The following is a 27,920-nucleotide window of genomic DNA, read 5'->3' as shown; positions in this document are numbered from 1 at the left end:
CAGGTAGCCTATCTAAAACATCCATGGGTTATTTGGACCAAATGACACATTATTATTTAAGTACTGTTAACACCCAGAGTTGTTTTTTGTGACACGTAGTCATGTAGGCACAAGTCTGAAGTCAAGTCCCAAGTCTAAAGGTAGAACACCAAATCAAGTCAGAACTAGGACTTTTCAATGCAATATCATTTTAATAGGATAAAAACTTGGTAAATACATCACATGAGTTTCATTTTTATAATCCATTTCAATCATTCCATACAAATTCAGAAAACATAATTTGAATTCAGTCGTCTGATGGAACAAATCTAATCACTTTCAGTCTAAGTCATTTACACAAACACAAGATCTTTTATCAAGACTTTAGAAACCTTTTCAAGTCATCAAAGTACAAGTCAAAGTCAAGTCCCAAGTCACCAGAACCCAAGTCAAGTCTCAAGTCTTCTCATCATGCATCAAGTCTCAAGCAATTCAAACTGTGACTTACCTTTTATTTTCCCATCTGTTTCACCCAGTGCTAGACTTGTGCTGTTTGGATGTGATGCCTCTTTCTCTCAGTGAATCTTGGGGGCTTCTCATGGAATGGAATCACACTTTGGTTTTAGATGTTATATCACACACATCATGGAGGACGCACAAGAACATAAACTGAGAAAGATCTCAACTTTGATCTGGTATTTTGTTATCATTATGATAGACAGCAAAGATCAAGCAAAAATCACCAGACATCTTTTTGCAAGCTGCATTTTAAAAAAAAATGGTGATGGGAGTATTCAGGCCTAATATTCTCTCTAAGATCTTTGTCTTTGATTTATCACATTGTTAAAATAGTAATATCATCATCAATCATTCCTCTACTTTGTCCCCAGAAATTTGTTGATTGGTTGACATAAGCAGGTTTGGTGTTTGTTTGTTTTTTTTTAGTTAAAACTAGTTTTTAGTTTTGGTGGCAAATTACCCTGTGCAGTAATTTTGCCATAACTCATCGTTTACTTTTGCCTTATCTGAGTGAGGCAAAATTACATGACGAGAGCGCACACATGGTGGTTAACGCCCACTTTTGCAGACCAGAAGTTGGGCCGTTGTTTTTAGCTATTGAGGATTCAACTTTTCAATAGACGACCTTCGACGACGTGCATGCAGGCATGCAGGGGTTACAGGTGTATGGTCCACGCAGAGAGTCCGGAAGTGACGCTGACGCTCACAAGACTTGGATTAAACCATTGGATTAGACAGTAAATAGACGGACCGAGCGAGAGCAGTCGGACATTTCCCGCAGAGCGAGCTGAACGGTATTGTCCTTTATTATTTTTTACCATTTCTGAAAGATGTAGCGGGATAGTGAGATGAAAAGCTTCACATGTACATAGTTTTGAGAGCAGCGATTTGGTTTGACTGTGGGATGAAGCCAAATTTGCTGAGGCGGCTGTCATTGGAGCTGCGGTCTGGTAATGGGCATTAACCTTAGGCGATGCAATTTTCGGACACTGTTTGTTATTACTGTTTATGACTAAATTCTCAATCTGAAAACAACGCCTATTTCAAGGCAGTGTTAACGGAGCAAGGCTACACCAAGTAGTTTTAATCAAGAGAAAGAGGCAGTGTGTAATAGTTGCTCAAATCGCAGATACCGGGTCTTGTGCATAGAAGAGTTTTGAATAGGTTCGAGTTATTTTTCCACATCATTATATAACCACCTGGACAATGCTGTAGAATACATACAGCATTTTTTTTAGATCTACAAAAGTCGCTGTCCTTGCCTGTTATACGTAGGCCTAGGAGTTGGAGGAAATTATAGGCTACTCCTTGCTGTTGCAAGAATCGAGGCTAAATTGATGGGTTGTGAAGAAAATGTTTGTTTTTGAGCTGTCAGATGTTATTCAAGAATATACTGTTGTTTATTTAAGTATTTTGACTACGTGCCTATAATAAAGGGAGTAAAATAGCCTCTAGGTTACCTCTGATTTATTATGTGGTGCATTCATTGCCACTTGCTGTTGTGCTGAACTTGTAGTCTGTTTTGTTTTATTTGATTCCATTCAGTGCATATTTTTGCATTGTTTCATATATTATCGAGGACATTATGTGGTCTAAGAAGTAGATCAGGTTCAGAGATGATGAGCACTGGTCTGTATTCCTGTCTGTCAGTGGTAGGACTGGTATCATAGCCACTGTAGCAGCCATCATGGTACATCTGACACAAATCAGAGACGATCATTCATCTAGAATGACCGCCTTTCATGAAGACTTGGTGTCACAACAGTGTGTTCTCCCCTGTCCCACGGCTTGACAGTCGGCCGTGGAAAGCGTTGTGTGTGTGACGCGTGGATGCTGTGTGCTGTCATGAGAGCGGCATTGTATTCCACTCCATTGTGCTGAGTAGGACATTTTCCAGTAAGTGTCCACGTGTGTCACTAATGGCCTGCTGCTCCTGTAACTGCTGCTTGTCTGCTATCAGCTGAGTGCCACAAGGTGCAGTTACAGGTCACACACAGCACCAATCAGCCAAATGTAGGCCCCCACAGACAGTGTGTCGAAGGCTGCACCTCTCAGGTACTCTGTGTGTTCTTAACTATGGCACAAAGACACCCAACACCAGCTCTACAGCACATGTGAGCAACTAGACCTGTGGGGGGTGGTTTGGCCTTTTTAAGGCTAATAGCCCAGAAACAAGAGGGGAAAACATTATGGTTGTCCAATACAAATTTGAAAGAAAGCTATCGTCATGGTTCATATATTTCTGTGTCAGAACAACTTGTATTATACAGCCAGGAGGCTTGTATATTGATGTTGAATCTGACCTCCACCACTAACGATGAATCAGCAGATAATGTTCACCTCACCCACATTAGTTAAGAGAGGTGCGGAGTATTTACGAAGCTGCTGACTCTTCATTGGCGCAGAAATTATTCCTGAGAGAAAAAGCAATTTCATTTAATTTCCTAAATGACAAAGAGAGAAGACGCGCTGGAATTTGCTCCCATATTGCTTTGGCAGATAATATGTTATGATTATTGCTGTTTGGTTCAACACTTTCAGCCCCTTTGTCCTGAAGAAACAGGTCACCTCAAGTGATGCTGTTGCATGGCAACATGTGTGTCCAGTTGTCAAGGGAACCTGCACATCTGAGCTATCATCATCGAGTCCAGAGTGGAGCAGAGCGTCAGTAGAGACATTAAAGGAGGGGGGAGGGGGGGCGGTCTGATGCTGGCGTAGAGACAGGACACTGTATTTATGTAATTGACATGTGTAGCAGCAGCAGCAGTGTAGCCATGCAGCTGGCCGGAGCTCTAATCCCAGCCCAGGAGACTATAGGCCTGTTTGTTTTGGGTCTCGTTTTTTATAGCAGTCAGCCCAGGGAAAGGGATGTCATGTCTTATCAAGCTTTTTTATGTATGAATGAGCTCGTTCATAAGATCAAACAAAGATGGAGATGTCAGTGTCTGGTTTACATGTTAAATTGGTTCTGAATTGAAAATAAAATGATCATCTAACTCCGGATAGTTATATTTTTGTGCTTTCTCCAATGTTCACATACTGTATTCGTCGCACAGTTTGGGGATTTTAGCACTGCAGAAATAATCTAACAGTTTTTTCTTGGCTGTGAGGACTCAATTCATTAATACGTTTATACATACAAACAAAATACCACTTATTTTTCTTATAAATCTGCCTTGACATTGTCCAGAATATCGCTTTGAGAATTGAATTTCAGCATGTGTGTGTTAGCATTAAACATAAACACTTGTGTTTAGTACAAGGTCCTGGCGCCATCCTACACATAGGCTATTTTTAAATAAACAGTGACAGGAGAGACAGGAAATTGGAAGAGATATAGTTCATGGGAGAATAGCTCATGTGCTTCAAACCAGCGCAGCATGTTGTAGGCTCAACACTGCAAATCAGACAACCATGGATGGATATCACAATGAAAGGCTATTTGAACCTCCACAAAATCAAATGTTTGGGCTAAAGTTCAGGCTCAATGAAAAATCAAAGCTATTTTTGTTTCCGTTTTAAATGTGCTTGGTTTAGACTTTACATTAATGAATGCTTAACAGCTTTTATGTACTGTATGGTCACATCACACTGTGTGCAAAGCAGCCCTGAAGGGCAGTTGAGCGGAAAAAGCCAAATAACAAACCTTGGGCTGAAGGAGGGATGTGAATGAATGCCTGCCCCCCTGCCTCCCTCCCTCTCTCTCTCTCACACTCTCTCTCTCTCTCTCTCTCTCTCTCTCTCCCTGCCCCCCAGGCCCTCTCCTCCTTTCCTTCCTGCTGAATGACATTTCTGTAATGACACTGTCTGAGCTCCACAGGGCCTGCTGCCTCTACCCCATCCTCTGCGCACTGTGCTCCACATGTGGGGCCAGCTTGTCACACTGGGAGCTCGCCCTGCACGCCTCACATCTATATCAGACCCCTAAATGCCAGTAGTGACGACTCGGCTTGATTAAGAAAACGAGCGTCTTCCGTCTTCTGGGCCTTTTTTGCTCTCTTGGCTGTTCTGGAGACTTGTCGTTCGCCAGGGGTTTACTGGACATACTCTTCAGACTCTCTGCTGGTCAGCCTGTTTAAGGATTGGGATTCTGTGGAGAAGTGGGTTAAGCCCCGCGACTCTTTATTCTTGGGCAGGGGTATTACAGTTGTGACTGTGAGGGGTTAGCTTAACTCTGCATTGTTGAATCCTGAGTGCGCTTGGGCTTTGCTGTTAATATTATGCAGGCTTTGCTGCCTGGAGCAACATTGGCCGAATGTGGCGGGTTGCTACGTGTCTGCTGGTTATTATGAGTGCACAGTCATATTTAGAATGATCATAACTTGATCTGCACTATTAAAGTGCAAAATGTGACCAAACGCCACGAACACTGGTTCTCTTAACCCATTTTACATCAGAAAAACTTCGATAAAAATGTACAAAATGCACTTCTCTTGGATGTTTATTTTCAATGACAACCGTGTACAATGTTTTAGTGTGTGTGTGTTTGCGTGCATGCATGTGTGTGCGCATGCAAGTGCGCATGGCTTTAAATGTACTGCTCTGTTGTGATTCCTCTGCGAGCCGAGCTTCTATAATTACCACAGCCTGCAGCGCCTCATGGGGAGCATATTAACACACACGAGTGGAGGAGCAAGAACCAGAGCACACACACAAGTCATACAGGGTGTGTGTGTGTGTGTGTATGTGTGTGTGTGTGTGTGTATGTTTGTGTGTGTTTGTGGTATCTTTGAGCATTCATGTGTGCATATGTAGAGTATATGTACAGTAGGGTTGCACAATTAGTCATAGATAATTGTATGTCCCGATTCTATGTTTCCATGATTAATAATCATGTAATTCGGCGATAGTGAAGGGTCTGTTATTTTCAGTTAACTGAAAGCCATGGTGTGTTGTATCAAGTGCTTCCTGATCAATCACAACCTTTTAATGTGCAATGTGCATCATGTGACCAAAACAAAATTTACAGTAAGATGGAGAAGCAGGAAGCTCTGGTGGGAAAGAAAGAAAGACACCTTCCCTAGACCAAAAACATAGTGACAAGTGAAGTGTTAAACAATGGGTTAGCCCAACATTAGAGAGGAAATTCCTTCTCACAAGTCTGGACAGTGGACTGTCTGTCATTTGGAGCTACTTTGTTTTTAAACCAGATGAAGACAGAGTGTAGATTCTGTGCAAAGTTTGCTTTAGGGTTGTAGCTGCGCCCCAACGTAAAAAGAAGTAATTATTTGTTATTTCAATTTCTAAATATGGACCACAGTAAGAGTAAGACAGTAAGAGTGAAAACATGACTTTCTAGCTGCTGCTACTTTGAGAAATACTTCACTGAAAAAAGTGAAAAATTGAAAGTATATGTTAATGGTAAAAGTGCAATAAAATCTTTTTGTTTTCTGAAACCAAGACAAATAATCACAATTAATAGTAGGGAGTGTAGTTTTTGTGATAATCATGCAGCCCTTACAGTATATACCTCTTATTTCCGCTGTGACCTTACACATCCCTCTAACCTCTCACCCTTATCCAGCACAGCGAGCTGCAGCAGCACCAAATCCCCCTCCACCACGCACGCACTTGTAATCTCAGCCAGACCACCAGCGCCTGCCACCCATCCCCTCTCTCGCCACATTAAAATTCCCACTTTACATCGCCCCCCTTTTTCTTCTTCCCCCCAATCCCCCACAATCTCTCCTCCAATCTGGGATGTGAAAGGAGGTGGTGAACTGTATTCAGGCACAACGTCCCAGTGTGTTGTTCCCCTCCTCCCACTTGTGTAATTCTCTTTAGTAAAATAATCAGACGAAAAAGAGGCTGGAGAGCCTTCATAGCGCTCCTTGTTATCTAAGACTGGCTGCTGTGTTCTGTATTATAGCTCCGCACGCAATGCCATAAATCATGCTGGGGATTACCAGGTGCATACGGTTGGGAGGGAGGACAGGACAGCGCAGCAGCCCGGCTTTCTATCCGCCGTTCTTCATCTGTTTCCTCCTACAGCCTACTCTGAATGCATGACAGGAGGGAACCAGGATAGAGGGGTTGTTGTGGAGTGGATTCCTCTGGGAGTGGTGAACAGTCATTGTTATGTAATTTCCTCGCAGCGCGGCTCGGCCAGGCTGTGGGCCGTTGGTGGGCCCCGCACTGTAATCTCACAAGCATTATCTGTCTCTCAGAATCAGAGGCTGTGTGTGTACAGGACTCACTCATCCATGCCCGCCTTTCCTTGCTTTGTAAAAACCAGCCAATCAGCCAGGCTGGCCTGTTTGTATCCATCCAACTTAGCCAAACTGGTTTGTCCTTGTCTATCAAGTCAACATTCCCAGGACCAGACTTTTCGCATAAATTTTTCCCTGACCTGCCTGACAAACTGCCCCCAATCACTGCTCTCTGGTTGTGTTACATGTGGTGAAAGTGTTGTTGTTGTGGCTAATACGCTATTGTTACTCTACGTAACCAAAAGGATTTTTGTGCTAAAAATAAAAAAAAGTAAAAGAGAGTGTGCAAGGAATACTAACCAAACCAAATCAAAATGAACTATATTGCAATATCCTCATTAAACATTCACTGCTATAAATGTGAACAGAGATTACCTGCTCAGGCTCACTATGGGCACAGACATGCCCTATTGCATCAAAGTGATAGAGGGAGAAATGCATCTCAATTTGATTTGGTTTTCGAACGGAGTGAAAGCTTTCACCTAGAAGCATCTGGTCAGTCATTATGCAGAGCAAGACCGACTCTTGCTGAGCCAACAATAGACCTTGAGCCAATCCCGGCAACTGAGAAAAGCTTTCCTCCCATTGACAGCTTGATTGCTTTTGCACACTATTTCCAAGTTTAACACGTACATAAAAGACTAAGACAGTCACTGAACTAGTGACCTCGAGAAGAATCAGTGAGTCGCTGAATCCTGGAATCATGAAAGGCAAATGTGCCTGCCCTACTATGCCCTACAGTATCATGTGTACTGCTGTCTTCTCATCATGGAACAGCCACATACTGTATGTGTGTCATCACATGTCATCACAGGACTCAACAGGCATGCTCAGTGTTGAGGCCTGCTTGGAAGTCTGTTGTTTTGCATGTAGTTATATGTGTGTGTGTGTGTGTGTGTGGCCAGCGTGTCTGTATGTGGCCGCTGCATGCGATGGCAGATTGGAAAGGTAAACCACTCTAAGCCGGTGTGGGCGATGGTGCTTTTTCTCTTATTAATGTGGGGGACACAGGAGCTGTCAGTGCTGCTGTTCCGCTGCTGGTGAAATAGTAATGAGTGTGCATAACGGAGCCAGGCCAGTGTGGTTTACAGCCCCGCTGCACTCGGCGGAGAGGCCGGGACACGTGGAGCGCTGACTGTCGGTACAGTGTGTGTGTGTGCCAGTGATGAAGATGGGGCACAAAGCTTTGACCGCCACTGGAATAAGGCTAACGGAGAGACAGAGGTCAGACTCTTTTTGTATCTTTGGTTTGGAATTGTGTAAAGAAACTGTCTGGCATTTATTTGACCGTCTAGGCCATGCTAAACATTGGGTGTGTAAGGAGGTGAAGTGGTAGGCTAGTTTGTTAGCTATTTCTGGTATTATAGCATTAGCCATGCTACCACACATCCCCACAGGCATTTCATTGGGGACTTGGAATAAGTAAATGTAATAATTGTCTTGATGCAAAACTGCAAGGCTCTATTTCATGTGCAACTGATGCATATGTAATTTTTAAAAAGTTTAGATCAAGTTAGAAGTATATTACAATTATAATGGGCTTGAGGTTGACTTCTGATCCCTATTTATAGATGCTCTTGAAAAGTCTTCAAGACCTCATTTACACCTGGTATTTATATGCTTTCTTGCTGATTGCATTCTGTCAACAGTGTGATTGGATCTCATTTTTCATTCACACTATGCACAGTAGGCAAGTAGATGAGGATGTGGCAAATCCATCTATTACCAACAAAACAAATATGGCAGAGACAACCAGAGGCGATGTTACTGTACAGCCTGTACTTATTTTCCTTTGCCACGGAAGGTGTTGTCATCTACAACTCCCTAGTAGGAGGCAACAGAAACAACAGCAGGCTGTTTTTGCCACAATCCTGTTTGCAGCTGCTGTGAATGTGACACATGATTGCGTCAAAAGCTCAGCAAATAATTTTCAAAGTGAAAGAAAATGTCTCCAATCTAATTAATCACTGTGTAAACAAAGCCAGCAGTGGGGTGGCGCCTTTCAACACGGGGCGCCGTACTGCAATTACAGATTTAGCCTTTGAAATTAGTATGGGCAGATTACCTCCTGTTTGGGTGTGTTGTCTGGCGGTCCTGTGCAGAGAGACCTTATTTACCACAGTGGTCTCATCGAGCTTAAATGACAGCTCAGAAACTTGGAGGATTCTTCATAATTTGTCTTATGTTTGTATTGTCAAGTTTTTCTGTTTGGATGGTAAAAGGGGGTTTTGCATCAGGGCGTCCTGGTGGCTCGGTGTTCTGGGTTCGAATCTGACCCAGCACCTTTGTTGCATGTCATCCCCCTGTCTCTCTACCCGTCTTTCCTGTCTCTCTCCACTTTAATTTCTTTAATAAAAAGCAGAGCAGAGCCACAGTATTGGATGAATGGAAGCTCGCTAGCTTCCCCGGCTGAAGCAGCTCTTTTAGCCCCTGGCTACTTCACATGAATGCCTTTAACTGTGCCATCCCAGCAGCCCCTGAGTCTTGTGCAGTTCTGCTATTCAACTTCAAAAATGGAGCTTGCTGTTGTGGCTTTCGAAGCTCTTCAGTTATATAGCAGAGCACTCGCTCAGGGAGTTGCAGTGTGGTTTTCTTAATGCGACGTGGCTTTGCTTGTTTCCACATGAGCACACAAGCTTGTGATCTCCTGACCTTTGGAATTCTGTCTATAGAGCAGAGCTAGACTCTCTCACTAAGCAAACAGGTCAGGTAGTTGAACTCCCTGCTGCTATGTTCTGGGTTTCTATCTCTCTTTTAACTTCACTGGTCAATGTTCAACGAGAACCCGTTTCAGGGGAATTCCCCAGCTGTGTTTTTGTGTGTGTCTTTACAGGCATGTGTCATAAAAAACAACAAGGTGGGAGTAGCCATTTTGGTTTACACTCACTTGTTTATATTCTTAAGAGCCTTAAGGATGTTTGATGTTGTGTTAATTTTGATTTATGCGTTACAAAGCTGCGTTAAGGGTTTTAACAGATCCACCACTCACTCAGCCAGTGCACTCACCATTCCTTAATGCCAGTCCCATTAGAGCCAGCGTCCTTGGCCATCTGCACCGTGACTCATTTGAATGTCATTTCACGCCATTTATAGGCTGTTTGGAGGCCTGAGCTTTAGCCTCGCCCCGGGGCAGCAAGCCTCCTCCTCTGGCAGTGTCCCCTGCTGGGGTCTGGCTGGAGGACAGAGATTGGACAATACTGCTCCCCGACCCCCAACCCCCTCTCTCCATGCATCATTACATTCCTACCCTCCACCACCACCCCTCTTCACCACCACTCCACTCCTTCAGCGCCCCGCACCCCCCAGAGGTTTGGGCCTGTAATGAGAGGATGGGATGTAGCATCTGTTCCCTGAGCCTCTCCTTCAGCTTCCGGCCCTCCCTCTCAATCAGTCTCTTTTGATACCCCCTCTGGTTGCAGTCGGTCTCAATCTCTGATTTTGCCATTACCCCCAGACACACACACCCACACACACACACATAGACAGACACACCACCACCACCTCCCCTTCCTCTGAGTCACTCCCTCTTCTCGCCCCCTTTCCTCTCCAGTCCCTTCATCATCCGTTGAATCGACCGTTCTGTCAATATCTAACGTTGCCCTCGACATGTTGCAGATGGTAATGTTTTTCTGCCAGGGCTCTGATTGGGAATTATTGCGTGAATGTATCATATTTATTCATGTTAGCTCTCTGTTTTACATTTCACTCATCTATGTGAACCCTTTGTTTTGTTTTTTTCTATGCAGGTGAAGAGCGAGGGAGACTTGAACCTGGATCCAGAACACACTAAGCAGACCTATGAGATGCTCAGTAACCACCTGACAGGTCAGTACACACACACACACACACACAAATGACAAAAACACACAAAAACATGCTAACAAATACATAATCACACACGCATAATCCGTGTGCTGACAAGTGGAGTGGCTAAATAAAGTAGTGTTCTTTCAGCCCATTAAGAGACAAGCATTAGATGACCTTTTGGTGAAAAACAAGAGAAAAAGAGCTGTCTATCTTCAATACCGGCTTTGACCTTTTAATTTTTCTCTGCCTTCCTTAACCCTTTTTCTAAAACTGCAACTCAAACCTTTCTTGTGTCTCCTGACTATAGACTAACCTCCTTTCAGGTGTTTTGATTTCTATTTTGCTAGAGTGATCTCAGTGTATGCAAAAATTGAAGTTGTCCAACTTGCCAACTTCGGCTACTTTTTAATTTAATTGTCAGTAGTACACAGAGGAATGTATAAACGTGGTAGTAGTGAAACAGGGAGAAAATATAGGCTCCAATGTGTTTTGTTCATGCTCTGAAGGAACATTAAAGATATGGAATAGAAAGTCTTCCAGTGGGCAGTAGAATACTTCTAGAAGCTAACTTGAGAAAAGCACTGCTGTGCACAGGGCGTTTACAAGCAATGGTGAAAATGTAGGTCAATCAAAATGATTTGATGACTGCAATCACATGTCCAGAGTTTCCTTCTCTACAGTCCCTGGTCCCTCTTGTGTGTGGGAGAGGATGTGGATGTGGCCTTAGTTAACTAAAGATTTTAAAGGAATACACAATTTCTTTTTAGCTTTTGGGTCACCTTGTTCTGAGAAGGTCAGTATCAGTTTCACCTCTGTTCAGCATTTAGTGTGTTATGGTGTTTCTGAAACTGTGCCAAACAAGCTGCCAAACACACAGCGGTGTGCTAAAGCGTTAGCATGCACCAAAACAAACTGAATAGATATTGAATTGAATAGAAGTGAAAGTGCTATCAATCTTCTCATCACCAAACAGTAAGTGGATCAGACGGCTTAATATACAAGCCATATAATTATTTAACCTCTACTGCTAACGTTAACGCACATGAATGTATTTAGCCATAACTGCTACTGACACACAAACAATTCTGTTGAAAAAGGGCTGTTGTTTTACTGCAACATTAACAGTAACAGAGGATTCATTTTGTGCTACCAGACTTGAAGGAAAAAATACAGTCATTAGTTGTTTGGTACATTTTCAAAAGAAAGCAAGGGGCTGTTGTTATATTCAAGTATACATGCACATATGAAATGTTTTGGCACATAGGAATAGCTTAATATAGCAGCGTTAAGGAGGATACAGTGCGCATTCATATGTGGGATGTTGATACAAACGGGATGGAGAGTCCTGATTACTGATTCAGTACAATGGGATTTTCTCTTGTGCAGAAACGGTCTGCCCTACTTACAGAGAGCTAGACGCCACCGCAGCCCAACCTGCTGTTCCCAGCTGGTGCTGCTTTGAAACACCCCCCCCTCCCCCCCTCCCCACCACCACCTCCTCCCCCGCCATCACCTTCGCTCCTCCTCTCCGGGTGTCTCTGTGTACAAGACCCTCCCCCCCCCCCACCCACCCACCTCTTCTCTATGATTCGCGTCCTCTCTGCGTCAGGCAGCTCCATTCATGAAAAGCGTGACGTGAGCAGCTCTTCAGCGACCGGTGACGCTGCCACCCACTCACAGCCCGGGCGCTGCAGGACCCAGTTAGAGGAATGTCTGTCGTTCTCCTCTTCTCTCTCTCTCCCTGTGTTTCTCCATCCTGAGCGTCAGTCCAGTCTTTCTCCCCTGGTTGGGTTGTGGGCTTTTTTCCGTCCCTGGCTCAGAGCTGAGAAAGGACCATGCATCTGAGCTCTGTCTGCTGTGAGTAATGTGCTGTTGCAGTGCCGTTGCCTTAGATCTGAGTGGAAGTGGTACGTCTGCTTGTATGTGTTTATGTGTGCATGTGAGTGCGTGTCTGTGTTTTGTCTTTCTGTATGTTTGACAGTTTGTCCTTCTGTCTACATATATGTGTATGTCTGCGTGTGCACATACTTAGTGTGTGTATGTAAGTGTGTGAATCAGTTGTCAGTGTTTGTTCAGTAGCAGTGCTGCGGGACCGTGCCGAGCGGTCGTGCGTGCGGCCGTGCGTTGGTGCGTGGAGGAGCTATTTTGGGCTCAGGCAGCAGTGATGCTGCTGCTGGTTTTTGATGCAGTAGTTCTCTGTGCCCTCTGATGAAGGACAGGTTGAGGTATAGGTAAAGGTATAGACCAGCAGAGCACCCCACCCCCACCCCCCTCCCCCCCGACCTACCAGCCAAATGACACAAAACACAACCTCGGAGGCATGATGATAATGCTCTTGGTCAAAGAGGACAGACTTTTCTGGAACACACATGTGTTACACACAGCCATGGGCTGAAATCTGTTGCCGTGACGGATGCTAGCCTACAGTACAGTATGTGTACATACACAAATCACATCCTCTTTCTTTTATCCAGTCTCTCATTATGTCTTTTATAATGAGTTAACTCTGCCTCTCTCTCTCTCTGTTCCCCTGTCTTTCTCCCTCTCTCGCTGCCTCACTCTTTTTCTTTTCTCTCCTGCTTTGTATCTTTATCCATCTCTTTATTTACTCAGTTTGGCAGCAGGAAAGCTCTGTGTGTGTTTGTGTGTGTGTGTGTGTGTGTGTGTGTGTCCACCTCTGTCCTCTGTTACTAAGCGTGTTTATGTAACGGCGCAGGATGAGTAGCCGGCAGCCGGGCTTTAGAGGAGAGGAGGAGGGGTGGAGGAGAGCAGAGCTACATCCATCCATTCTCCACACAGCAGTGAAATAATGGCTCCATATTCATATCCATGAGGTGTTTGCTGTTTGCATTTATTCTGGAGTGTGTGTCCTAAGCTTCTTGGGGTGGAAGACGTAATATTTGCTCAGAATCTAAATGGAGATGAGATGCATGTTGCGTTTTTTTTTTTTAAGGGCGAGCAGGGATGGTATGAACCCAGGAGCTAATAGATGCACTAATGTGTATTGATTTCCTGGCTTTCTGCTATGGCAAAGTCTTTCTTCAGGCAGGAGAAAGAACATGCAGCACAACACACCCACTTCCTCTCTTTAAACTCACATGCCCCATTTTTTCCTCGCTTTGTCGTCTTGTGCATTTTCATATTGCAGCCATTAAAATGGTGTCAGTCACGGCCAGCCTCCTGCAATATGCGTGTTTGTCTGTTGTGTCACTTTTGTGTGTCTGTCGCTCTCCTCGTCCCTCATTGTTGGCGGGCCAGGCAGGCCGTCCCTATTAAAGGAGCACAAGGGGGATTGTTGTGGCAGCAGCTGCTCTGGTGTGCTGTGCTGTGTGTGTGTGTGTGTGTGTGTGTGTGTGTGCTGTCTCCTGGCCGTGCAGGGCAGACAGGCCCAGTTCACATGGAGCCGGCTCCTCTTGTGTCCTTTGTTGTCGCTCTGGGAGTCTTTCCCATTAGAGCTCGGTCGGTACAGTATCAGCCCGCAAGCAGCCACAGCAGCAGAATAGCACTGGCTACCATTCTTCTTCTCCTCTCTTTCTCTTTTCTCTCTCTCTCTCTCCTCTACCTCTTTTGTTTCTCTGACCTCACTCTCTCTGTTCCCAACTACAGATTTCCCTCCATCTCTCTCTCATTCACAGCCTTTCCATGTCCTTTTCTCTCTCTTCCCAATCTACTTTTCTTCCTCTGTTTCGTTCTTCGCTTTCCTCTGTCTCTCCTTCCACTGTCTCCTTGGCCCCGCTGTCCCTCTCTGTCTGTTTGAATTCATCATCTATCCGGACAGATCTGGTTAGCATTCATAAATAGAGCTCTGTAATGCTTTATCGTTAAGCATTACCGTGAACAAAGTGTTGGGCTGACTGAAAAGACTGCTATTGAAGGCTCTTGGTCTTCTGAGGGCAGAGCGTGCGTGACAGTTGCCGATTTCATAAGTGTTTCAGGAGGCTGATACCTCCTGCCTGCCCTGCTGGCTGCAGCCTCACTGAGTGGCTGGGAGAATGAGGCTGGAGGGAGAGTGTGTGACGTGTTGATGGCGCACACACTTTTCTTTCTGTTATTTATTTTCTCCAATTCTGGCTGGTACCGGCTGAGGCTATTTGAGGCACAAGTTATGTGTGTTATGTGTGTGTGTGTGTGTTTGGAGTGCCAGTGATTCACAGTTCTGACACAATCACCAGCCATGTTCACTCAGTGTGTGAATTTGAATATATTCTCATAACTGGACAGCCAGCTGGGATCCGCTTGCATGCATCTGTATTTTGTGTTTTTTATTTGTTTTGCACTTTTATGACTAGGCAAGTTGAAATCGCAGAAAAACCAACAAACCACACTATCAAACATTGCTGATTTGTACTTGACCGCCGAAGCCGAGACCTCTAACTTGTAGCTGTTTGGTTTTTACTCTCTCTGTCATCCGTCTGTCTGTCAGCTTTCTGGCAGTCGACATGCTGTCCCGTTCATTCACCTGACTGCCCTCCCCTCTCTACCCTGCATGAGAAACCCAGCTCTCACAACAAACCAGGCAGATTCCAGATGATTCCACCTGACACTTTCCCTATGGCCTCGGCGGCAGCGGGCTGGCTTTGACCTTGTTCTCATTTGCCCAGCAGCACCAGCAGTCTAAACCCCAAGCAGGCGGGTAGAAAGGCAGGCAGGCAGGATTACTGCTCTGTGGCCTGCTCTCCCCTCCAGCCACCACCAGGTATTTTAGTCAAGCCAGGTGAGTCACCAGAGGGAATCAGAATATGAAGAGAGAGGGATTATAGCAAAACGTCAGCCATGTGACGACAGATGCCTGAACACTTTGCCAGAATTTGTTTATTTTTTCCTTCTACCTCTGTGCCCGGACCAGACAGATTATTACTTTCACCCACCTACAGCAGCTAGTCCAATCCCCTCTGGCAGGACTTATGGCCAGGGGAGAGAGAGAGAGAGGGAGAGGGAAAGCTGATTTAGACATCGGCCCACATCTCGACAATCAAATCAGGACTGGGTGGCTCTTGCGCCAGAGTCGTATTTCAGATGTCTCCATAGTTGATGTTCCATATTGTAATTGCGTTAGAATTTCGCCAGTAAAGCTGAAACAGCCGCATGCTCCATAAAGTAGAGAGGAGTCCGTGCTTGTTATGTGTGATATGTTTCCAGATGAATGTTTCACAAGGTTGTTTACCTGCCTGCTGATCGCCGGCCCTGAAAAAGTCCATAGTCTGCGCTGACTTGGGAAAGAAACACAGATACTAGAGTGCAACTGCTCCACTGTGACCCAGAATAACAGAGACGGTCACGTGTATAGTTCAGATTAGAGTGACTTTGACCACAGTGAGCTACTGATGATTAGAGACACTTATGTCCTTTCAGTCCATTTTGTTTTAATACTCTTAACCTTTCCTTTATTGCTTCCTTGAGGTGATCAATGGTGATGAGCTCTGTTCTGCACAGCTCTCACCTGCCATTTCGTCGGCCGTTTTTCACTCCATTTGTTTTGAGGGATGGAGGGATGGAAACAGGGTGCAGAGCTGGTATTTATAAAGCCTCCCAGCAACGAGCCCTTGAGGATATCCTAGTGATTGAGTGGACTAGTCTGTTTGACCTGGACAGTATCTGTGTATGGGCCTGACTCTTGCTCTCTGTGTGCTGCACTCATACTTCTCTGTATGTCTTAACTGTCGTTTTTCTTCCTATATGAAAGTATGATTTTTAAAATGTGATGGACAGTTGGTGTGTACTGGTAGCTCCTGAGGCTGAGATTCAAGTCTTCTTTTAAGACTTAGGATGGACTACCCACTATTCTTTCAGTAAAAAAGAGTGATTACCACATTGTTGTTATTTAAAATATGCCAGCCTGCTTCTCATTCTGCCCTCCTGATCTGACAGGCTCAGTAGAAACAACACACACCCCGGGTTTTTCGCCTCTCCAAACCTGAGGGACGGACGAAGCTGAGTGTGACTGGTAGCAGAAGGTCAGGATGGATGCTGTGTTGACATGGTAACGTGTGAATGATGAGCTGGGATGGGCTCTAAATTGGTTCTTTGTTGGTGGCGCAGCTGTTAACTAAAGAGAGGTTCCCCTATGGGGCCCAGCAGGGCTTCCCTTAATGAGGACCAGAGTGATGGCGACACAGATGATGCTGCTGCCACTGTGTGTGTGTGTGTGTCAGTGATTGAGTAGGAGCATGAATGCAGTGTGCAAGTGTGTGTATTAATTCATGTTTCAGCTGCCACATTGATATCTTAAGGAAGGCCCAGCTGCTGTGTGAAGGTGCTTTGAAACAGAATCTGAGAGATCGTATTGGCGTTTGCTGAGTGGTACAGAACAAAACTGCCTTCCCCAGTGGATTGCTGGGAGTAGTGGGATTATTGGATCCTGCCAGACACGCCCCGGGCCTCTGTGTGCCTGTGTGTGTGTGTGTGTGTGTGTGCGTGCGTGTGTGTACTCTTGCACGTGTGTCCTCTGAACCTGATCCCCCTGCCACACCAGCTGCTGTACACACACACACACACACACACTGACAGAGTACAGTAACAATACCAATAACATCTTTCTCTGCCAATGCTTCACACGCATAAATGTATGTGTATGTATACCATAATGCATTATGGTATTGTCAGTTCACATTGTGGTAGCCTTTACAGAGGGAAGGAATGAAAGGAAGTGTGTAGCGGATATTTGGAGGGGGAGGGCTGAATAGGGTCTGTGTTTGTACAAGCCTGTCTCTGGAGCCCTGTAGAAGGATTAAAGGATCAGCCCCTGATAATTCTCTCTCTCTTTCTCTCTTTCTCTCTCTCTCTCCCTCTCTCCCAGTTGATTTTAGCCATTCTGCGTCCGAACTGTCTCTTTCTCTGAGCTGATATCTACGCTGGTCAAACGTGTTAAACCCATTTTTTTCGCATCAGAGGGATGGTCCCCTCTGCCCTGGCCCAGTCAGTCACGGTCACTTCGGAAAATCCTGTAAATAAATGACTGTAAATGACACCCTAAGCCTTTGTTGATTGGGCGCAGACATTATTCATGGGATTCTATGGCTGTAGAGATCTTCCATTAGTGATTAATGGGACAGAGCGAGAGGTGCGTTTCCTATTCTTGGTGTCAGATATAGAAGTTCAGACCCTGCCTATTTGCATAGGAAAGAGATTTGGGCAGAGAGAGGAGAAATGGGAGAAATTGCAATGGGATGAAAGGCATCAGAGTGAAAAACTGCTGTCCGCCACACTGCTCTGTAGTCATTATTCAGGAAAGATAATTGTGTTTTTTGAGTGGGTCTAATGGGGGTTATAGGGGCCACTGTGCGTGTGTGCGTATGTGGGCGTGCGTCTCTCATATGCGTGTGTTTCTATCCAGTCGACCACATCCACCCACCGCGTCCCACGTCAGTAGCCCAGCTCTGAGGATTGTCCGTGGGGTGGAATTACAGCGCGGGCCCCTACTCGCACGGCTCGGTTGTCTCGGCTGTGGAAGGGACGGATTTATTGGATACCTGAGAGAGCATTCTCTCCTTCCCCTGCACTCTCAGCAGCCTGCTAAGAGACAGGCCTGCATTATAGATGAGTTTCTGGCAGCCACTACACTCTCACAGCGCTCCGGTTACCCCCAGTAGATACACACACATACATGCATTCGCACAAACACACACACACACACATGCATAAACACACACTCACAAACCATTGGGTCCCAAGTCCAGGCTGGGTGTCTAAGCATTGCAGTGTTACAGCAGTAGTGTTTTAGTCATGAGACGGTTCAGCTGAGCTTGATTGTACTTGTGTCCTGTGCCAAGTGGCCGAAATGTGCATTCATGCCAGTGTTCCACACAGAGGGTTACAAATACATGGGGCAAAGGAAACCAAGTGTGTTTGGACTGGACTCAGGACCGTCCTCTCCCCTTCAGGAACCTGCCACGTTACACACTGCTCTCCCTTTTGTCTCCTCCCCCATGGACTTTGCTCTCCTGTTCCCAACTGTACAGACTGTACACTCTCTCCCTCCCTCCCTCTCTCCCTCTCTCCCTCTCTCTCTCTCTCTCTCTCTCTCTATTTTCTACTGTACGAGCGTACTCTCTCCTCCTATTCCCTGCAAACTTGCTTGGATTTCAGAGGCCATGTCCTCGGGGGGTTTAAAGGAAAAAGCAAGTGTCATTTACACTGAAATTGATTCACTGCTTTGTGCTTTTTTTGCCGAGATTGGTAAACAAGCACAATCAGACTGTGGATAAATGGCCATCTGTTTGTCTGAAAACACAGTGTATGCTACAGTTGCAACCAATTAAAATGCACCAGCATACTACTTTCTGAAGCTCAGGGATTTGCATCATATATACAAATGGAGAAGCAATGAGTAGTGAGAAAACGTGGGAACAATATTCATCCAATTAACATATTTTTAGATGGTCTAAACATCGACTTTGTATTTCTGTCTGTTATATCCATGTTGACTTCAGCCATGTTGACATTTACAAAGTTGGTTGTCTCCAATGTTAACAAACTACACAATGGTAATAATTTGTAACTTTTAATACTATCAGGCATAACGAGAGACTGGTTGCTACACTAATACCACACTTATCATTGTGTATCTATTCTTTAAGCTTTCAAACATCTAAAACTAGGACTGAAGTGACCTGTGTGCAAAGCCTGAGAAATCAGCAGTTAGTTGCAGTGGCTCAGTAGAAAGTGTCCAAAGGTGGCATTTCAGATCAAACCATCATCCTGTCACACAGTATCCCAGTAATCAGGGGGTTTTGGTGACAACAACATGTTGCTCTATGACCTCTGTGTATTTAGACTCCAGAGTAATTCCCTTTTAGGAAAGCTGTGTCCCTGCCTCTGTCCCTGGTTCAGCACTGACTTGCGTAACACCAGCAGGCAGATTAGGACGGTATGGATTTTCTCCTGGTGGCTCAGTAACTGTAGAATAGCCGGTATGTTGGCTGTGCGGCTGGCTGTGGGCCTGTGATGGGTGATGGCTGTGGCCGGCCCTGCTGGTTATGCAGTGAGACTGGGCTCTGTGTGCCAGATGTTTTGCTCTCAGCACTCCTAATATGCAGCCAGGCTTTTAATCCCTGCTACTGCTACTGCTTCACAGAGAACATAGTAAAGCCCTGCTTGTGTGTATGTGTCTGTGCGATCAGTTCAGCCCAACCATTTCCCAGAATTGCACTATTTGTATCTCCACTGTCTTTCATTCACTAACTCACTCTCTTATGCCCTGATTTAAGGCATTTCCGGTATTTCTGTACCCCCCCCCCTTGCTGTGGAGTTTGTGCTGTATGGTTAAAAATAATCATCATTAATGTAAGCTCTTTCAATCCCAGATCTATGAGAGGAAATGAGAGGATTGCATCTCTTTGTGGAGGGAATGGGGGACCATGGCAACATTTCTAATCATGTGTTTACGTTGTATCAGAGGTGTCTACAATCAACCAAATGGATTTAGCTTAGCTTCTCATTTTAATCTGCATTTCACGTTTCATTTGTCATGTACTTTATGACTTGGGTTAACCTCTCCCCCTTTCTCTCCCTCTCTCTCCCTCCCTGTCTCTCTCTCTCTCTCTCTCTCTCTCTCTCTCTCTTTCTTTATCTCCCTATTCTACAGGTGACTTACAGCATTCAGATAAACCAGTGTGTTAGGGCCGCGCTCCACTCCTCATCACTGGGCAGCCCATGCACATGCACGGCACCATGGGTAGCTCCCCCGAGGTGCTCTCGTGGACTTCCTGCCCCAGTCTGCTGGTGGGCAAGCTGAAGGAGGAGCTTAAACTTACTGTGGTTGGGGACGCCATGAAGAAATCGAATACACCCAACTCTCAACCGCAGCCTCCTCAGGCTCCTCCCTCTAACTTGCCCCCTCAGATTATCACAGACCTGGCCCCCCCGACACACCTGCCCGTTCCCCTGCAGACGCTGCAGCCCCCAGGCCAGGACGAGGACTCGGTCCTGGGGGGGGTGAGCCCCCCTAACACAGCGCTGAGCGTGGACTCAACGCGGAGCGAGGGTGGGCACTTTGACAACAGCGTGCTCCAGCTCCAGGAGCAGGACCACGAGGAGGCCGGGTCGCCGGCCTCCTGTGACCACGGGGGGTGTGGCAGCGGAGGGGAGGAGCAGACGGGAGAGGGAGACTGTCCCATGGACCACAGTGGAGGGGGCAGACAAAGCCACCCCCATCATCCTGATGACATCAAGCTGCACTTCCACAGAGCAGGGCCTGGGTCAGGCGGCTTCCTGGAGGGGCTGTTTGGCTGTCTACGTCCAGTCTGGAACATCATAGGGAAAACCTACTCGACAGAATACAAGCTACAACAGCAAGGTTAGCTCCAGCTTTTATCTTACTGCATGCCGTTAGTTTTGGAAACTCAATACACTGTGTTCAATCCTAAATTTCCTGCCCCTTTTAAAACTACTGAGACAAACTTTCTCACAATGTACTCTGAAACCATAAATGAGTAGCCATCCCCAGGTTGAGCATATTGCTGTTTAGGTAGAGCTTTACAGCTGTCAGTTTGAATTGGGGTCATGGTAAAGGTGAGGCGCGCTGCAGGGCTGCCTGTAGCAGCTGGATACAGGCTGCAGGCTACAAGTCGTGGTTAGACAGAACTGGGTTGGGTCTTGTGGTCGGTCAGCTGGCATGCTTGTGCCATCCAATAATGCGGTGCAGTATTCAGTAGCGCATAGCTTCTCCTCCACAGTTGTTTTAAAACCACATACAGGCGGATGGAACAGCGTGTGAGTCACTATCTAAATGTATGAGACATTTATAGCATTTTCACTCAGAGACTTGGATTTATTTTTGTTCAATATGGTTAGTTGATCTGTTAAATGCCTGTTAGATGATATAAGCAATAGGACATTTATCTTTAAAGTGGTTGTACATTATGTCCTGTGCACTATGTCCTGTCCTCACTGTGTTTATTTAACCTTAATTTAACCAGGCAGGTCATGTAAGAATAAATTCTTATTTACAGGGATGGAAATTAACTTCGTGAAGAGGGAATTATCAGGGAATGAAGAGAGTTTGGACAAATGAAAACAGTCAGCGCTGAAGGGCAATATTGGTTATATAGGATTTAAAAAATAACAACATGCTGCAGTCAGTATCATATCAGTGTTATTATTAAATGTAATGACATGATAGTAAATTGAGTAAATTAAATCTACCTGCTTCCCTAACATCTTCCATGTTGTTTGTGTCCAGACATGTGGGAGGTTCCGTTTGAGGAGATTTCGGAGCTGCAGTGGCTGGGCAGCGGGGCGCAGGGAGCCGTCTTCCTGGGCAAGTTCCACTCCGAGGAGGTGGCCATCAAGAAGGTGCGCGAGCAGAAGGAGACGGACATTAAACACCTGCGAAAACTCAAGCACCCCAACATCATCGGCTTCAAGTAAGTCTACAACCATCTTGCTCACAATTAAACCAATTTAAGTTGCATGTTATGTTGATAAATTCGGTACATATAACTGTGTGTAAAGTGATCCTGTGGCATTATACCTTAATTTAGTCTAATTGGAGACAGATTGTGTGTAGCCTAGTCATTTGGGTGAACTAGTATATTGTGTTAGGCTAGTAGACCTCCGATGGAGTCTAGATGGTTGACACCTGTTGTGTTTGTCATTGTTAGGATCCGTTGCTCTATACATTCTAAGCGTTCCCTGTGTTTTATCCAACCTAGGGGTGTGTGCACCCAGGCCCCATGTTACTGCATCATCATGGAGTACTGTGCCCAGGGCCAGCTGTACGAGGTGCTGAGGGCCGGCCGTAAAGTCACCCCCCGGCTGCTGGTGGACTGGGCCTCGGGCATCGCCAGCGGCATGAACTACCTGCACCTCCACAAGATAATCCACAGAGATCTCAAGTCTCCCAAGTGAGTCGCCTCTTCTCCCAGCAGTACCAGATGAGCAAATCATTTGCAAAGACTTTGAATTTGTTTCACAATTTTTTTTATTATCGTTAGTGTACACTACTAGTCAAAAGTTTGGACACACCTGATTGAATGTACTATGTTTTTCATTACTTTAAAGCCATTTTGATCTAAAGGCTTATGCTTAAATGCTTGAAAATTGTGTCTTAGACTAATATAAATAGTGAAGTTGATGCCTGTGTATGAATTTCTTTCCAAAGCCTTTGCCTTTCCATCAAGGCAAAGGTCGGCTACTTTAAACAATCTTAAATATAAGATTGTTTTGATTTGTTTAACACTTTTTTGGTCACTGCATAATTCCATAAATAGTAAAAATAAAGAAAAATGTGTGTGTTCAAACTTTTGACTAGTAGTGTATGTACCATTATGAAAAAGCTCTGTAATGCAGCAGTCAAAATCCAAATCCTTTCCTTTTGATCTTCAGTCTATTCTCCCTGTTTTTCCCTGTTGTGCAGCAGTCTGTGGGTGCTGTGATCAGGCTCTTCAAACTGTAGAGCTCAGCAAAGACAGCCTTGTGTGTGTGAGATTTCCTGGCCTACAGCAGCAACTACAATTTAGCCTATTGATTCTGAGTTGGCCTGCCATTAGCTGGAATGCCATTTTCAGCATTAATAAAAGTGAGTCGTTGGCCTTAATATGAGACTAAGACACAGTGTCCTGTCTCATCCAGCTCCTGCCTCTCACTGTAGCCCTATTTCTCTAATCAATATCATCATGCTGCAGCAGTGCCGAACACTGTATTAGTCAGCAGAATGATAGCAGGCTGAATCTGCTGGAAAGGTCACTCTCACTCCCCCAACAGGATGATTCAGATGCAGAGACGTGCCTCTGTAAAAGTAGAGTCTTTTCTCTTGGTCGTACAATAAGAAAGATTACACTTAAGGACTGAATTTTATAACGCTGCTAAACGCTGTTAAGTTTCCTATAATAAGATTTTTCTAAGACTAAGTCTAAGTCTGGAATCTGTTTTCTCTGTCTGTCTGTTTTAGTGTTTTGGTGACCCACAACGACACTGTGAAAATCTCTGACTTTGGAACGTCCAAAGAGCTCAGTGACAAAAGTACAAAGATGTCATTTGCGGGTACGGTGGCCTGGATGGCCCCAGAAGTGATAAGAAATGAGCCTGTGTCTGAGAAAGTAGACATCTGGTGAGTGTTAAAATCCAACTAATTACCTTTTAAGAATTACATTGAAGTACATTTGCAATCCTAGCCTTTATAAAAAAGTCATTAAGTCATTAGATCACAGTTCAGATTTGAGTTGTAAGCTGATGTAAATTAGAGAACTGCGAAAAGACTACGTTCTGCTTCATTGAATTGCCTAGTTATAGATATAATTCAGGTATGACTTATACGTTGATGTTGCCGTAGCGATGTCTAGCCTTACTTGTGTTGTGCAGGTCATTTGGAGTTGTGTTATGGGAGCTGCTGACAGGAGAGATCCCATACAAAGATGTGGACTCCTCAGCCATCATCTGGGGTGTCGGCAGCAACAGCCTCCACCTCCCTGTCCCCTCCACCTGCCCCGATGGCTTCAAAATCCTCATGAAACAAACATGGTGAGTATAGATCATATACTGTACTAAGCACACTGATACATTTGTGCAAGTCCTCCTTGTCCACTTTAGGGTAAATGTTAACAATGCACGACACAAAATTGCTCCAAAGTATAGCTGAAAACGAGTACTGTTAACAGTTCTTATTCAAACGAATCTCCCCTCCCTCAAATGTCCCTCCCAGGCAAGGCAAGCCCAGGAATAGGCCGTCATTTCGTCAGATCCTGCTCCACCTCGACATCGCCTCTGCTGATGTTCTCGGAGCCCCTCAAGAGACCTACTTCAAGTCTCAGGTCTGCACTGCCACTGCAACACACAAGCAGAGCAACTTTGCTGTGTATAGGTCACAGGGTTGTAGATAATGTTCTTTTTTAAGATAAGCTTGGTACATGCTTCGCTTAGTGTACATGAAGCCTGGCATTCGAGCACCACTTGAAGCTCTAGATCTTTGTTTGCTGTAGATAACACTGTTCTCCCCTGGAGTTGAGATCATCTGAAAGTGTTTCTGACTCAGAGGGGACGGCCAGTGTTTGACTGTGTGCCTCCGCATTACAGGCAGAATGGAGGGAGGAGGTGAAGAAACATTTTGAGAAGATCAAAAGTGAAGGCACCTGCATCCACAGGCTGGACGAAGAGCTGATCCGACGCAGGAGGGACGAACTCAGGTGTGTGAGGAAAAATAGCCGACTGGATACAGAGGGAAATTATCCATCTGTGAAATATCAAATACCGAGTTAATTAGTTACATGCAGATTCATGGTTCATCATTATGTGAAGCAGTATTGATTTGAAAGTGAGGTGAGAGTTCTTTGGAAGTGAGCATTTGTTTGCACTTCCCAACCCTCGCAGGCACGCGCTGGACATCCGGGAGCACTATGAGAGGAAACTGGAGAGAGCCAACAACCTCTACATGGAGCTGAGTGCCATCATGCTGCAGCTAGAGGTCCGGGAGAAGGAACTGATGAAGTACGTATGTAAACCCGTAGCGCCCTGCCTCACTTCTACCCCACTCCTTACCCACTTCTCAGTGCATAGTGGTTGTCAGTATCCCATTGTTTCCAAATGCCACGGACTTTTCTCTGTGCCAGTTCCAGTCACTAGTACTTAAAGTGATTATGACGGCCTGGCATGGCCTGGCGCGGCCTGGCAGACTGCAGCCTTTTGCAATGTGATATACTCCTATTTGGAGTATTGCTCGATTTATCCTTCGTAACAGAGCAGAGAAGAATTCACTCGCTATTTTGGGTCACATTGTGTTTAGCAGAACAATAGGTGGTTTTCTGTGAGTCAGATCAGAGCCAATTCTCAGACATTTCTTATACTTCAGCCTAAGCTACTTACTCTGGTATGACTCAAACGTCTCAAATGACCTTGCGGTGAGTTTCCTCTCTCGTTTTGTTGCCAATTTCTTGACCTATTTATTCACCCAGTCAAATGTCAGGATTTCCCTTCTCTCCTGAATGATTGCTGCGTACGTTGTTTTGTGTGTTTCTCATTAATGGAGCTACTTTCACTGTACTAAGAGTAAGAGAAACTGGATGTATTAACGGTAGTCCTAACCTAAATTCAATCTTCCATGTCCATTTTGAAGTCATGTTTGTCTAGGGTTGGGAGTTATGAAAGGATGTGACTGTAAAATTGGACCTTAATGTTCCTCACCATCCTAGCGCCCTACTAACCCTGCCATCACCCCCCTCTGTAGGAGAGAGCAGGCAGTGGAGAAGAAGTATCCCGGGAACTACAAGCGGCACCTGGTCAGACCCATTGTCAGGTCGAATGCTGTAGAGAAGCTCATCAAGAAGAAAGGAAGCATTTCCCACAAACCCGGGATGCCTCCCACCAAAAGGTCTGAGCCCTGTTGACTTCAACAGATTGCTATAGGAGAAAAGACAATTGAGCCCTTCGAAATAATTCCCTGTTGTAACTACGCTGCATACGTCAGCATTTGAAGGTTCAGCAAGACAGGATTTACATACAGTACATACACTAATCCATAAAGTAATCCCCAAAAGCCCAGTAAAGTAAGACAAATTGATCTGTTTCAGTTAGTTATGTTCTGGTAAAGTCATAGTGTATAAGGCCGTATACAGTATCATTAGTAGCTGGACAAAATAAAATGAACTTAAATGCCTAAAAGTTTATATGTAATAATATTATGTAATGTATTCCCCCCAGGCCAGATTTGCTTCGTTCTGATGGCATCCCCAGTGTCGAGCCCCTCCCCTCCCCCTCGCCTCTCTCCGCCAGCCCGAAGATCTCCACACCTCCTGGCAAGGCCCGCTACCGAAGCAAGCCTCGTCACCGCCGCGCCAACAGCAAGGGAAGCCACAGCGAGTTCCTTGGGGTGCTGAAGCCCGGCGCCGGGGCAGCAGAGGAGACCCAGCCCCTGCAGGAGCAGCAGTACCTCCATCACCACCACCACCACCACCCACCACCAGAGGGCCCCTTCCTCCCCTTGAAGGGCCGTGAGGAAGCCGTCGTCAACTGTGCCAACAACCTGCGCTACTTCGGCCCGGCCGCCGCCCTCCGCAGCCCCCAGACGGACCACCTGCAGCGGCGCGTCTCCGGCTCCAGCCCTGACCTCATTTCCACTGCCGTGGATGCAGACTCGCGCCAGCGGACCACATCCACTAGCTCCAACCCTGTCCCGGGTACAGGTGCTGGGTCTCTGTGCCCCTGCTGCCAGGCCCACCCCTTCCCCGGCTGCCTACACTGTCAGGAGACCCCTCCTGCGTCCAGCCACCCAGAGCTGCCCCACTACTCCCTGCTCAGCACGCAGGAGGGGGCCCCGTCTCCGTTAGCGGTGCCCAGCAAAGTGCCTGACCCGACTGCAGACGGAGGGACCACAGAGAAGGCAGAGCCACAGGAACAGGAGGCATCCCAACGAACACACACCCTGCCCACTGGACTGCCCCGCACACTCAGGCCACTCAGGAAGGTAAGCACAACACTGTGGACTTAAATCAATGTGTGTGTGTGTGCATGTGTGCAGTGTGTGTCGGATGTAGTGAAAGGTTGGTGATGGACTGCCATATTTGCTCCCCTCTCAGGGTGGTGATGAGTCGTCTGAAGAGGAGGAGGGGGAGGTGGACAGTGAAGTGGAGTTTCCAAGGAGACAGAGGTAAAACACAGCAAATAATGTTTTGTTTTGTTTTTTATAACCTTGAGCTTTACTATGTTGTTTCACTATATATATCATGTATATGATATATACAGTATCATGTGGAGGTAAAGTGTGGTTCAAAAAAGATCACTACATTGTAACCAAAATACATTGAATTTGGATTAACAATTACTGTTATTTTTGAGAATATTTTACATTAACACAGTAACCAACATTTTTGACTATAATATTCACATGGATTTGACTCATCCCAAACACAATGAGGCAGGTTTGAAACATGGCTTAGTGGTATGAGACATTAGCTTAACAAATGCCTTTCTCTCTATCTTTCCCTCTGCCCTATCTCTTTTCTCTGTCACTCACCCGACCCCTCACTCCATTCTCTCTCTCTCTCTCTCTCTCTCTCTCTCTCTCTCTCCCTCTCTCTCTCTCTCTCCCTCTCTCTCTCTCTCTCTCTCCCTCTCCTAGACCTCACCGCTGTATGAGCAGCTTCCAGTCGTACTCCACCTTCAGCTCAGAGAACCTGTCGGTGTCGGATGGAGAGGAGGGCAACACCAGCGACCACTCCCACAGTGGGCCCCTGGAGCGGCTGAGCGCCAGTCAGGAGGAGCACTTGGACGAGCTGCTGTCCCACACGCCCGACATCCCCATCGACATCTCCACCCAGTCGGACGGCCTGTCCGACAAGGAGTGCGCTGTCCGCAGGGTGAAGACCCAGATCTCCCTGGGCAAACTGTGCTCCGACGAGCACAGCTACGAGGTCGGTACCACGGGTGGTGTGGTCTTGTAGTCTTGCCTCTGTATTTTTAATGTGTATTTAGACACAT

At 45.8% G+C, this 27,920-nt stretch overlaps 1 protein-coding gene across 1 annotated transcript in view; it reads left to right on the top strand.

The window, feature by feature from the left end:
• Positions 1 to 1,232: 1,232 nt before the first annotated feature.
• Positions 1,233 to 27,920, top strand: part of map3k13 (mitogen-activated protein kinase kinase kinase 13) — a 30,490-nt gene continuing 3,802 nt past the window's right edge. Inside the window, exons 1-14 of the mRNA XM_071517408.1 lie at positions 1,233 to 1,292; positions 10,454 to 10,532; positions 20,098 to 20,808; positions 21,694 to 21,877; positions 22,166 to 22,357; positions 23,404 to 23,562; positions 23,814 to 23,972; positions 24,154 to 24,262; positions 24,525 to 24,634; positions 24,819 to 24,935; positions 25,672 to 25,815; positions 26,145 to 26,907; positions 27,020 to 27,090; positions 27,562 to 27,853. Coding sequence (XP_071373509.1) covers positions 20,166 to 20,808; positions 21,694 to 21,877; positions 22,166 to 22,357; positions 23,404 to 23,562; positions 23,814 to 23,972; positions 24,154 to 24,262; positions 24,525 to 24,634; positions 24,819 to 24,935; positions 25,672 to 25,815; positions 26,145 to 26,907; positions 27,020 to 27,090; positions 27,562 to 27,853 — 2,943 coding nt within the window. The 5' untranslated portion in view covers positions 1,233 to 1,292; positions 10,454 to 10,532; positions 20,098 to 20,165. The remainder of the gene's footprint in view (positions 1,293 to 10,453; positions 10,533 to 20,097; positions 20,809 to 21,693; positions 21,878 to 22,165; positions 22,358 to 23,403; positions 23,563 to 23,813; positions 23,973 to 24,153; positions 24,263 to 24,524; positions 24,635 to 24,818; positions 24,936 to 25,671; positions 25,816 to 26,144; positions 26,908 to 27,019; positions 27,091 to 27,561; positions 27,854 to 27,920) is intronic.

Source organism: Centroberyx affinis, unplaced genomic scaffold, assembly GCF_046629955.1.
Source record: "Centroberyx affinis isolate AG114_WGS23_722 - 3 ecotype Tasmania unplaced genomic scaffold, CSIRO-AGI_Caff_v1 ptg000490l_1, whole genome shotgun sequence".
Classification (NCBI taxonomy): Eukaryota; Metazoa; Chordata; class Actinopteri; order Beryciformes; family Berycidae; genus Centroberyx; species Centroberyx affinis.
The sequence above is the reverse complement of the archived record's forward strand: the minus strand, read 5'-3'. Positions and strand labels throughout refer to the sequence as shown.